This window comes from Poeciliopsis prolifica, unplaced genomic scaffold (genome assembly GCF_027474105.1).
Source record: "Poeciliopsis prolifica strain line A6 unplaced genomic scaffold, Auburn_PproV2 SCAFFOLD055, whole genome shotgun sequence".
Taxonomy (NCBI): domain Eukaryota; kingdom Metazoa; phylum Chordata; class Actinopteri; order Cyprinodontiformes; family Poeciliidae; genus Poeciliopsis; species Poeciliopsis prolifica.
Window position 1 is genome coordinate 2,393,879 of NW_026562430.1, and position 12,992 is coordinate 2,406,870.

The 12,992-nt window shown below is 37.9% G+C and overlaps 2 protein-coding genes across 3 annotated transcripts in view; one reads left to right on the forward strand and one right to left on the reverse strand.

Annotated features, from left to right (window-relative positions):
- LOC129379088 (gamma-aminobutyric acid receptor subunit gamma-3-like) overlaps positions 1 to 12,992 on the forward strand; it is a 69,846-nt gene that overhangs the window by 45,443 nt on the left and 11,411 nt on the right. The window contains exons 7-8 of the mRNA XM_055059670.1: positions 4,970 to 5,107; positions 9,662 to 9,814. Coding sequence (XP_054915645.1) covers positions 4,970 to 5,107; positions 9,662 to 9,814 — 291 coding nt within the window. The remainder of the gene's footprint in view (positions 1 to 4,969; positions 5,108 to 9,661; positions 9,815 to 12,992) is intronic.
- cfap221 (cilia and flagella associated protein 221) overlaps positions 1 to 12,992 on the reverse strand; it is a 91,697-nt gene that overhangs the window by 857 nt on the left and 77,848 nt on the right. The window contains exon 29 of one of the 2 annotated variants that reach the window (XR_008608139.1): positions 11,555 to 11,610. The exons of the other annotated variant lie outside the window; for it this stretch is intronic. The gene's annotated coding sequence lies outside the window, so the exon portion shown is untranslated. Of the gene's footprint in view, positions 1 to 11,554; positions 11,611 to 12,992 lie in introns of those variants that run through there. 2 annotated transcript variants of the gene reach the window in all.

Here is a 12,992-nt window from a genome sequence, read left to right on the forward strand (position 1 = left end):
TAAACCTGGTTTCTCTCAGCAGAAGGATGAGGATAATGTTCCAAGTTTTAGTTCTTCTATTACCTTTATTAAATAAAAACAGCAAAGGATATATATTTTGGAGTTAGATGGTATACTATTGCATACATTCTGAACTCTGATTTGAATTTGTAATTACAGACAAATCACTTTTATGTCCAAATTTGTTGAAATGTTTGTGGTAGATCAAATAATTAGTTATTTTAATTAAAGCTGTCCCCTAATTTTGAAACGGTTTGGATTTCACTCACTGCATTAAACGGAACCAGAAACCTGTAATTTAATTTATTCTGACAAGGATCCTTGAACTCAGGAAAATGTAATTATCTGATAATTAAGTTGAAAAAAACGATTGTTAAATATCTTGTCTACTTGTTCCACAGCAGGTCATTAAAGTTATTTTAAAACTAATCAGCTTCTAAGAAATTTAACAATATACAAGAGACAAATTTAACTTTTTTCATTAAATATGTCCCCAGATTTGGAAGGATAAAAATGAAAAAGAAAAACTTTTAAAACATTTTCCAAACAACCTATTTTATTTTTTATTTTTTATCTTGGAAAAACAATCCTTGACGGATAAATTCATTAATACAATCCTTTGCGGTTGTTTTTCTCTAACATTTTATTGATTATTGTAAAATAAATTTGCATTGTAATCATACAATTTAAACCTCTGAAAAGCCAAACCAGGGACTCGGCCTGCAAATTAGCCGTTGCCTAGAAGGTCCATGTGCAGATCAACACCTTAAAAAAATTATATTCCTCAATGTTCTGTCCGCAATCAAATAAAACTTTAATAAAGCAAAATGAATATTCATCATGTTACAAACCTTATTCTGGAGCAAATCTCTACAGATCAGATGTCAGTGTTTATCATTGCTCATTATCGATGCCTTCCTGCAGCAGTTCATGTAGTTTTCATTTAGTTATATTTAATTTGTTCACACTGTGACGCAGGCAGATATTACAGAACTGCTATTACTGAGGAAGCCACTGACTGTCGCTGGAAGTGTTTGCATCCAGACGTATAAAAATCAAAATACTTTCCTGAAACAGTTTTTAATTAAAATCGGTTTAATTTTGTTGCGTTTGATTTTGATGTAGCCTCTCCTCCTCTAATCAACGAGGTTTAACGATGTCTCAAACCGAAGCAGAGTCTTCTCCACGACAACAAACATCTGTTACATGTCTGTTTTTGCGAAGTCCACCGCGTTTTACTTTCCAAGTGTATGAATCTAATTTTTGAGACGGCGGCGCAGATGGACGTGTCTGCAGCAATGAGTCAACTCTTTTGGAAAATCTCATCTGCTCTCCAGACTCTTCTCTGCAGTCTTAACCTTTACAAATCTGTTAGTCTTCACTGCAGAGCATGAAAACTGAGCAACAAGTGTTTCCTCCACAACGTCTCACTTCGCTTTGCGACTATTGGCGGTTGCTGTGGAAATGGCACATGTCATCCGCAGCAGATGGTTTCCAAGATGAAGATCTGCTGTGTAGGAAGAGGAGATGAGGAGACCAGTTGAGCATACTGGGGTGATGTCTGGTATGGAGTCCTCGTTTTGCTCCATGGCAGAAACATAAAGTGACTTTCAAAACTATTCACTCTTCTTTAACTTTTACACTTGTCAACTTCAGTTCCCTTAGATTTTACCTAATGAATCAACACCAATTGTGGAGTATTTGTAGACTGGAAGGAAAATAATACTTGTTTAAAAAAAAAAAAAAAAATCTGATAAGTGCGGAGCGCCTTTATTTTCGGTCCCACCGAGGGAATAACTTGCATACGATGTTTGGCTTCAGCTGCTTCATGTCTCTGAAAGAGGTGGGCAGATCGATCCAAAAATATCAATAAGTCAGCATCACTATCGGATCAATACTAGCATCATAAGTTTCAGATTCCCTCTTGAAATTGTCTTCAAAGACTTTGTTTCACAAAAATGCACACAAATCATGTTAATATGTAATCAATGTATTTTGTAGATAACAATACAAAGAAACAAAGTGTACAAAGAAAAAACACCTAAAGTGTCAGCAGTTTGACGCTAAAAAGTATCTGTATCCTTACATTTACTGACCAGCAGGTCAGTATTAATTTACATCTCTTCATTATTTTATGTGAAGTCGATCAAAATCAATGATATTGGATGGAGAACTCTAAGAATGTCTCTTAGAGACTTTATATTTTTATGTAAATCGTTTCCATTGTAGTTCTTGCCGTCAAATCTTTTGCCAACTTGGGCCTTTCGGCTGCTCTACTTGGTTTTTGAATTGATTCTAAGGTGGATTTGGTCAGTCTGTCCCTATAAAACACATCAATGTTTGTGTTCATGTGACGAAACGTTAAAGGAACAAGATGGAGAGGTTTGAATACTTTTGCACCACTGACCTGTGCAGCTGAAGCATTTCTCTGTTACTGTGTCAACATCCAGCCGAAGCCTAATGTGAGGTTTTTAAATCGCATCGTCTCTTCATCGTTAAGCAAATCACAAGCAGACCCATAATGACCACATTCAGTTTCATTTACTGAGAATGAACATTACGACCCTGATGGATGTGTTGATAGCCTCGCTGATCTTTTCTCATTCATTTTAAGGGCTTTTTTCAGAGCAGATGTACCCCTGACAGTACATTATGCAAGCAGTGTGAAACACTGGAAAGAATTTTCAATTAGTGGCTCTGGGTATGATGACAGAGAGGCTTTTAAGATAGTGGAGGGTTTTTTATGTGCACAGGTGATCTTTCATCAAACAGGAAAGTCAAGTACTTGTAATTCACTGCGACTTCTGACTGTCCCCTTGTCATGCTACATTCACTTCACTTTTATTAAATGAAGAAAAATTTAAATTAAATTGAAAAAAACTGAATTTTTGCACATTTATTCTCTTTATAAAACTTTACTGCCGGCTTTAAATGTTTGAATGTCTGCAATATAAGCTGTAATGTTGAGGGTTCGCTCAAAGACAGGCATAATTTCAGAGTATACAGAATACAAAGTCTGGCTGAAGTGGGGAGTCTATAAAAGTTGGACATATGAGCAGGAAATGGGTTCAGAGTTGCTGCAGGAACTGACCTTTAAAAGGATGGCAGCTGCACAAATCTATTATTTCTAATGCTTGCAAAAATGTTCCACTCTGTAAAAATACAGTCTGGAACAAGTTAGCACAAAAGAAACAACTTGGGTCACTTGGAATAAAAATATGTACTTTTCTCTTCTTGTCTAATAACACCATAAAGCACATACAGGTTTTGTTGAAAGTAAAAGCTTGAATTAGGGGTCATGGTTGAAGACCCTGTTGGCTGGGATTGAAGCATTGCCAGAGCTAAACGTTCTTCTATATGGAGAAAAAAGTGATGTGCAAAATACTTCTTACCACAGATGGATAACTTTGCATTATATCACAATATTATATCTAATATTCATATCTTCTCATCTAAAATGAGAAGATAAATAAATACCCCAATCCTGCTCTCCTTCACCAAACTAAGAGCCACTGTTTAAAGTCCAACTCTCTATTATTCTGACACACAAATAATCTGTCATCAGACACAAAGCAGGAGGTCTGTACTGGAGTGTGGTCTGCCATTTGGTGACCTCTTCCTCTCAATCACCCAGACTGATCAGAGAAACGGACGCCATGTTGGCGACTATACATGAGCTGAACTGTCAGCTCATGTATAACTTTTACTTCAGGCTCTTCACAACTTCTGTGTTGTATAATTAAAAAGGTATCAGTGCAGCTCCAAAAACACCAAACACTAAAAATAAACTCACTGATCTTCTGTTGAGGTTTGGACGCCTACAAAAACTTTCCAAACGCTACACTGGGTGTAATGTCCCTTTGTGGCAAATTGCTCTTTAAGGCACTGAAATAAGTTCTGTGTACAACTCATTTTTACTCCTGTCATCTGAATATTGCAGAGGAACGTTAGAAATAGCTGCAAATGTGTGATCATTTGGGGCCGGTTGAAAATTGAGAATAATATCATGTGTTAGTCTTGATTATATGGAAGAGATGCAGGCAAAGAATCCAAATTTCACATTTAGCTGCACTTGTTTGCGGTGAAAGACAAGCGGGTGTTAGTGGAGAACGGACAGGGAGGATATTGGAGCCAAGGCCTCAGAAGGCTGTAATTTATAGCATTGTGAAAGAACATGTTGCTTCAGGGGGCTTTTAGAGGGTATGAAACATTTTGTAGCTGTAAAGACACACTGGCAGCACGACGATAACACCGTCTGCAGTCAAGATAATTGTGCAAGGCCAGAAGAAAAATGATGGCAATAATGTTCAACTAAATTAGTATTCAAAAAAGTTAGAAAAGAATCATTTTTTGTGTCATTGTGATTTCTCTTCTTCCCCTGACGTCTAATTCCATTGTAAACACATTCCATTGTAAATATCCTTGTTTTTCACAAGCACACGCCTGACTATTGAGAGGCTTTGTGACTTATTTTAAGCTGCTGGAGCTGTAAAGTATTTGTGTTTCTGACCAGTTGATCCTGAATGTTTCTAGAGATTTTAGAGTTAGTACTCAAGTGTGACAAGTTTGTCACTCATGCTTATATATTGACGCTAAAATTGGACTCAAAGTTTTGCCATGAAAGCATAATGGGATTGAGCTGGAAGCCTGCGAAGCCATTCCACTGACATTAAATAAATGCTACATTCGATTACATGATAGAGTATTTATTCTCAATAGTTGTGCCTCAGCAGAGTTCAAGCTAACAAGTTAAGACTGATTGCTCAGTTGGTCTGCATTCCACTAAATCTCCAATGGAAATCTGCTGTATAATTTTGTATAAATCATGCATACCACAAAAAAACTGCATAGCTGCAGAAATCCTCTCCTGCCTTCAAGTTTTATTTCGATCCTTTTTTCTGTGCTTTAGCCATTTATCCTCCAGAACACACTCACACACTACTGACTCGCTCAATGTGTGCTTTTGCAGATGGCTACCCGCGGGATGAGATTGTGTACAAGTGGAAGCGAAACTCGGTGGAGACGTCGGACAAGAAATACTGGAGGCTTTACCAGTTTGACTTCATGGGGCTCCGAAACACGACGGACGTGCTTAGGACCACGGCAGGTAGGTCAAAGTTCAACCGAGGGTCAAGGAAGGCTCTTCAAGCTCGTCAGCTCGACACACAATGACTTTTGTTTCCATTCTGCATTACAGATATTGACATCTGCAAGTTGAACTGTTCACCCCTCGGAGCTCCAGAAGCTAACATTAGCGTTAGCTCCATGCATATAGATGTAATCATATCTCTACTGTTTCAAAGCTCATAAGTATTCCCCTCGGGTAAAAGGCCAAATAGGTTTTTTCACTGACATTAATCACTAGGATTAAAGCTTAAAAAGGAAGTTTAATTATTCACTCCTCCTTCTCTCCTGCTCATTCCTATGGTTTGTATCCTAAGTATTTTTGTAGCTTTGAATCTTTAGACAACTGTAAAATCTCGCTGCTTCCACATGTGATCAAAGCTCTTTATGCATTTTTAATGCTTTAAACCTTTGAAAATAAAAATCGATTCCGACGGCTTAAATAATTGAAAGACGGAGGACACAGACCCATCGTTAACCCCTTTTAACCTTGTTTAGAAGGTGTACATTCCTCCTGCTCGGTGCCATACGCAGCTTTGTCTTCAGTGAGACGGGCCCAGATCTGCATAATGTGACCTGATTCAGCTTTCTAACAGCTGAACCTCTGTTCATGAATATTCCAGGAACAGGATTACAGATAGGAAATGGATAACAGGGAGTGGCATCGAATTATGGGGGAGCTCAGAGGAAATTAGCTGTATAACTCAATTTTGTTTGGCTAAATGTTACTGAATTGCAGACCGAAGATTCGTCAACAATACTGATAACTGAGCTTTAGTTTTAGATCTAATCAGGATAATACACAACATATTTAAAAGACAGATTTCTGTAATGCAGAAAAAAGTTCAGCTATAACTTCTTTTTCATATATAATGTAAAATAGATCTGTATCGTACTTTTCAGTCTGACTCCACTGTGTGAATTTAAATTTCATCTCAGTAGGTCATCCACATTTTCATACTTTAGCTAAAGAAACAATTCGCAGACAGCTTTAAAAATTTATCTTTCAGTAAATTAAAAATATTGTGGAAATATTAAACATTATAAGCTCCTTGCATCACAATCCAATAAACTAATTAACTCAAAACATGGGAAACATTTCCTGAGTCTAGATGATCTCAGTCTGGGTCAGTCAGCTTGTTGCTAAAGAAGTTGGTTGTTCATAGAAAGTTGAGTGGAAGGACAAAATGTGGTTGATTGGAGTGTCATGTCATTAGCTGGTGTTTGTCCATTATATTATCTGGAGACTACTGTCAGCAGAAAATATTTTTAATTCATCTTATATTTTAATTGTCAGACAATTTTGGTTCTTCATTCTCTGTACTTTAAATTACGGCTTACAATAAAGTAAAAACTTATTCAAAAAACACAAAACTATGATTTTCTATTTTTTTTAGCTGTTTTTCCTCTTGAATGCTACAAATTAGTTTTTCATGATTTCATTTGTTTACATTGAAAGCGTTGCATTTTAACAGTGTGTCCACTTTTTAGATTCACCATAACGAGATTAATTCTCAAATTAATGTTTGTGATCACAATAGGAAATGGTGCCTGAGAGCTTTCATCCTGAGCCACACTGATGGGATTACAAATTACACGTTTTCTCCCACTGCATTGTCAAAATGCCACCAAATTCATTTTCTGCAGAGATGCTCAAAAATAACGGCAAACCTACACATTTACCTCATGCTGTTCAAGAAAATTGGCCATTTTCTCATTTATTACCTCGTTTTCTTTTTTCCTGTTTCACTTTGCCGCGGCGTCGTTTGCACATGCATGATGATTAGTTTCCAAGCTAAAAATACCTATCATTAATTTACATCATGACAAACTTCAAAAGTGTTTAGTTTCCTGACTATCTACACTCTGAATCTACTGCTTGATTTCTCTCTTCATCTTTCATAAACGCGTCCATATTGGGGATTTTCTAATGAGGACAGAGTGGACAATTCAGCAGATCCTTCTTTGAAAATGTCCCAGTGAGGAATATTAAAGACTTTGGTGTTTTGCTTCTTCATCCCACTGAAAATTCACTCAAAGCTGTGGGAGTTAAGTCCTCTTCTAAATTTGCATTTGAGAACTAGAGGTACTAATCATTTTCTTTCTTTTCTTCACATGCCCCTACTTGAGTTTTGAATCTCTAATGAAAAACCTGGATCTCCCTCGCTTTCCGTCCCGTTTCTTGTAATACAACTTCTCAATTTCTCGTTCTTTGTTTCGGCATATTCTTGAGAGCTTTCAGCGTCTCAGCTGGAACCCAGAAAACCGTGATTAAAGCACGCCGCATGTAGAAGAGATGAGCACTCGCGCCAAAAATGCAAAAGACTCATTTGTGTGGTCACTTCAGTCCCATCCATCCCAATCCAGGAAGGAGGCAAAAAGATCAAGAAGAAAACTCACCGCATGATGCAGTGAACTTCAAGAGCAGATGAAAAGACTGACATTTCTTAAGATGTAAAGAATCCGTAAATTCTCCTGTAGTTACAAAAATGTATGCCTAATCTGCAAAAATAATATAGTTGTGTTTAAATTCTCATGCATCCAAAGCAGTAGTCAAGCCCAGGCCCTCCTGCTGACCTCCCTGTTGCTCTGGAGTCTCCTCAGCAGTAAAGTGGCCACTCTATATGGAGCCATAAGATCCAAGAGTTAAAGACCCTTAAAAGTGGAGCAGCACTTTGCTTTGAGGGTCATTGCTCCAGGTCTGATGACCCCTTAACAGAGCAGAGGTAGGAACAAAGGAGGAAAATGGACATTAGTCTTAGATGTGTGAGTCTCTAGTTCCTGAGTGGTTTTATTATAAAGTACAAAACCTTCCATCTAGAGTAATTTCTCAAATAGAGCAGTCGGTTGGTAGGGAGAAGAAAATGGTCACATTTATTCTGTTCTCTGGAAAATCTCTCTGGTTCGTGGAAGGGAATATAGTTCATGTATTATTTCAGTTTTAAATTGTTGTCAAGATGAAACTGAACACTGGAGGACAAACAAATGTTCACATCGAGCAGAGTAGTTCAGTTCACAATGACTTTCTTTCAAAAGTTCAAACCCGGTTTGGAAAAAAAATCCTCTTCTTCACACTGTATTCTGTCTCATAAACCATTCAGCTGACACGTCCTTAGCTCATTAGCGAAGCAGTTTTGCTGAAAATATTCTCAGCTGCTTCCACACAGAGCGGATCCGACCGTACGGCACGGCGGAGTCGGAGAATAGCGTGTTGAAAGCATCTTGGACTAATAAGTGCTCAGGAAAAGTGTGCAAACAGAGGGGCGGCTGCTGTCCAAACACTGTACATACGGCGATTGTTAGCTAGAATGCACACTTAGAAAACAGAAGCTGCTCCCCTACGGCTACAGATAACTTATCTGGGAGTGGAGAAATGTTCCTACTGCTGGTATAGTTGATAATATTCAAGAGGAACTGTGAAATTAACAAATGTGTTCGGATGATGGAGAACAGAGACAGTTCCACACCATTGAACTTTCCCTTGTTTTGCGTTGCTACAGCCACAAACCTCAGTGTTTTATTCAGGTTATGTGTAAAACAAACATAATGTTTTAGTTTTTGTAAATCCCTGGAGCTTCATGTCTTCTGTCTAGCAAATTTGCACATCTAGACACTGACAGCTTTGCCCATTCTTGCTGAAGTAACTCAGTACAAGTGGATCTGTAAACATCTTTTCTTTCAGGTCTATGCAGAAGTTGATGCAAGTGTATTAATTTTGGATTGTTTGTTAAAACGGTTCAGTCAATAAAACTGAGATTTCAAAGTTTGTGGTTGTGATGAGAGAAATGCATGAAGGTGGTTTAAATTCTAACTCATTGCCTGAAGAGAACAATAAATTTAATGAAACTATTTTATCAAAAATAGAAAAACATGCTGATGATGTTAAAGTTTTCTCTGCAGCATTGCAGCGTTTAGCAGAAACCAACAAGCCTTTTGTTACGTCATTTGTTTGTGTGATTCGGCTGTATGAATAAAAACTGATTAAAGCCATTTTCTGACACATAAAAGGCATAATCACTGAATAATAATAAACTTGAGGGAGGACGCTTTATTTCCTTATGTGCACCTGCAATTTTTCAGAATTGAGAAGTGAAGCAGACAAAAGGTTGTCTTCTTCCTTTCATTCAGCGTTTTCATCAAGTTCTGGCAGATTTGTTAGAAATTGACCTCCACTTATGTTTTAAGATGCACTTAAATGCGTAAAACCTTTATTGGTTTCAAAGCAACAGTTTCCATGAAATGGAGCTCAGTATCTTGGACTCACTGCCAATTAAAATGTTTATGAAGACAGCAGAATGACAGGCAGACACCGCGTCTCCCTCTGTCTCTAGTCTTATCTACTTTCCATCTCATGTCCTTGTCTTTCCCTCTCTGCCTTTTGATGAAGATTATAAGGAATTATAAACAATTCCCATCCATCAAAGACTGAGCAGATCTCTCTTGCTTGAGCAGATTTACAAGCCAGGACTGATTTATCTGAAATTTAGCAAAAATGAACTCAGCTGATGAGGTTTGCTGTCTGTCATGTCTCTTACAGGCGACTATGTGCTGATGACGGTTTACTTTGACCTGAGCAGACGGATGGGCTACTTCACTATCCAGACCTACATCCCCTGTATCCTCACTGTGGTTCTCTCCTGGGTTTCATTCTGGATCAAAAGCGACGCCACGCCGGCCAGGACCACGCTAGGTACGCAACTTCAAGAGTTGTGAAAGTGTTTGTCCCCCATAAGTGGATGATATGATCCAAAGAAAAAAAACAAATAGGTATAAGTCACACCAAACCTATATCTGTGACTTCAGTTCAGATAATGTGGCATATTTAAGAAAAATAGATGAATTTTACATCTGCTGACTGTAATAGATATTTCTAAGTTCAATAGAATTCCCTGGTTTTTTCAATATCTGACAATTTTCAATCTCCTCACTTCTCTTTTCTGACTGGAAGGTCTGACAGTCATTTCCTCAGAGGCATGAAGTTAAAAATAGTCAAACATTACAGTATACATTTAACCATTCACTCAACTGGCAGTTCTATTTGAATACAATATGAAAAATATAATTTAATTACTAAGCAAAGCTGAAATATTTTCATCGATTTCTCGTTTGCAGAGAACAAAGTTTGCTTTGAGGTTGAAGTTGAGTGGAGCTAAAGATGGGAGGATTGGATCTATCCACTCTGAGCTCACCCTGTGATGTACCAATCCCCTTCAAATCCTACTGGCTGACTGAGATATTTTCAGACCTCGGAAGCCTGAAAACAAAGTGGAAGGGTTGTGTATTTTTAGCGTTTTTGAGGTAGTCGTCACTTCAGATACTAAAATATATGCTCTCAAGTGAGGAAAGTGATGTTTCTTAATAGTCAGACCTAAAAAAAGCATCAATACGCTGTTAAATACTGATCTGATTAATAAGCAAAATCAAACTTTTACAGAAATGCAAATTTAAAAAGCTCAAGGAAATGCGAGTTCTTACTCGATGTGAATACATTGATTCATTTAACTCCATTTAAAAAGAAAGTTAATTTCACAGAATACTAATTAAGCATCAGATTATGACCACTGACTGGTGAAACGATTACCAGATTGTCTCCTCATCATGACACATGCCAGTGCACATTCGTCTTCATAGTTGATGAAGAGTGGATAAGAATTTAAGAAAGATAGATTGTGAAAATTATGATGGATCTGCAAAGCTGCAGCAAGTGTTGCATGTTGCCAGGAATCAACATGATCAGAATCAGTAGTTGGGTAGAGTAGAAATCCAGCTGTGTTTCCATTGACTGTAAAATTGCACAAAATTTTGAAAAAGCCTCACATTTTTTGAAAAAGCGATTTTGCGCGAGGATGGGGTGGTTTCTCAAGTGTATACAAATTTGTCTATTCTGCCAAACTGCACTGGAAACAACTTTTCACATCACATGATTATTTCTACTGGCAGAAAGATAAAGAAGGATTAAGAAAACAAGAAGTGGTAGGAGGAAGATGGAGCGTTTTTAAATGATTTATCGTTTTCCTCTCCTGACCATTAGCATGGCTCGGCTGTTCACCTATAAGTTGTATTTTCTTTTTACAGAAAACTTTATAAAAAAAAACTACTTTGTAAGCAACATGCATTAAATGCCTTAACGTATTCTTTTGACATTTTATATTTGTTAACCAGCGATTAGCATATGTTCTGTATAACTTTGGACTACTTTGTTAGTCATAACTTAATTTCTTGTTTAGTTTTTGGTCCTCCTTAAGCGATTAAACCCCAGAGAGCTAACTGTTTCAGTTGTACTTCCTAAATGAGTTTAGACTAACTTATTAACTTTAGCCAGTCAAGTTTATTAAGTGCTGAGGCTGAAGCATCTCCTACCACCGTCATCTCGGCTGTGACCAGCTTCGACGCCCCGCACTGCACTCCTAAAGTGGTTTAATTCCACTAAGTCCCTGCTGCCCTTCATCAGCCGGCCGGTATCACCGAGGGTCATCTGGAATGGCTCTGCAGTAATAAAAAAGCTTTATTGGACTTCTGTCCATCACTATTCGCTATCAAACCAGACAAAAAAACTTCACAGTTGAACGATCAGTTCGTCTCGTGTTGTATTGAATTCAGTAGTAAGCGAGTGTTATTACTCAGGCCAAAGGAGCCTCTTCTCTCATGCCGCTAATGAAAGCTGATCATAATAAGAGATTGTGTTCGGCTCGGCTTGCTTCTTACTCTCAGCCTGATAAAGGTCGACACGATGACAGCTGAGCATCAAAACAGAGTGAGGCAGATTAGATCACGAGATCCCACAGCTTTTTTTCCAGAGTTTGTTTGTGGAAAATGAAGGAATGTCCTGTAATGTGAAGGATTTTTCTTAAATACCAACATTGTCACTTAAGGCCTCAGATTAAATCCACTTTCCGTGCCTACAGGACACATGGCAGTGGCTGCATCTTGCTTTAAGTTTTTATTTTCAGCAGGGACAGCAAAGCTGGTCAGAGTTTATGGGAAGATGGATTGCCTTATATGGAGGACAATCCTGCAAGAGGATTTGCTGCAGGTTGGCTCAGACTTGAGACCTTCACACTCGACTATTACCCAACCTGACACTTCCTGTTAGGATGGCCTAGTCAAAGTTGAGGTGGGGATTTGTTGCAAGATTTAAGCTGATGCTTGCATAAAGGTACTTCTAAAATATCATTAAATAGTTCCACATTTGTCACTCATTTCAGAAGTGAAACTCAGATTAGATTCATTACACAGAGTGAAATAATTCATGCTTTTATTTCTAATATTTTTGATGGTGACACACAAAAACCAAAGTTCAGTGACTCAGAAAATTAGAATGAAGCAATTGATTTCCATCATCCTTTATCAAGAATACACAGATTAAATGTTTAAAATATTTCACTCTGCATGACAAAGCTTTGAGTTTCACATTCTGAAATAACCTGTACACTTTTTTTTTATCAATCTGACTTTACCAATATTGATAATTTTCCTTTAACCTTCAATCAGCACAGGATAACTTAATAAAATACATGTCTACATCTTTGCAAATCAGCTATTTGTTCTATTGGCTGGTAACCAGCGGCCTGTGGGTGGCGTGAAAAATCCTTGTGACATTCCTCTCAACAGGTAGCGCGGTGAAACAAGCTCCCCTTGTCCTGATAAACGTCCACCTTCAGCTGAACAACAGAAAGTCATTTAGCGCCCCCCGCCCCTCTCTTTTGTCCACCGGCCCCCACTGTCAGCTTGAGACCAAGTCTGAAAAGAAACAGGACAGGTAAGAGGAAGAAAAAGAGCTAAAAACAATCAGACCTCTGGCACATAGCAGCAGGGAGAAATGTCACAATGAGGGAGGTTAAATGTGAAGGAAAACAGCTTCACCTCAA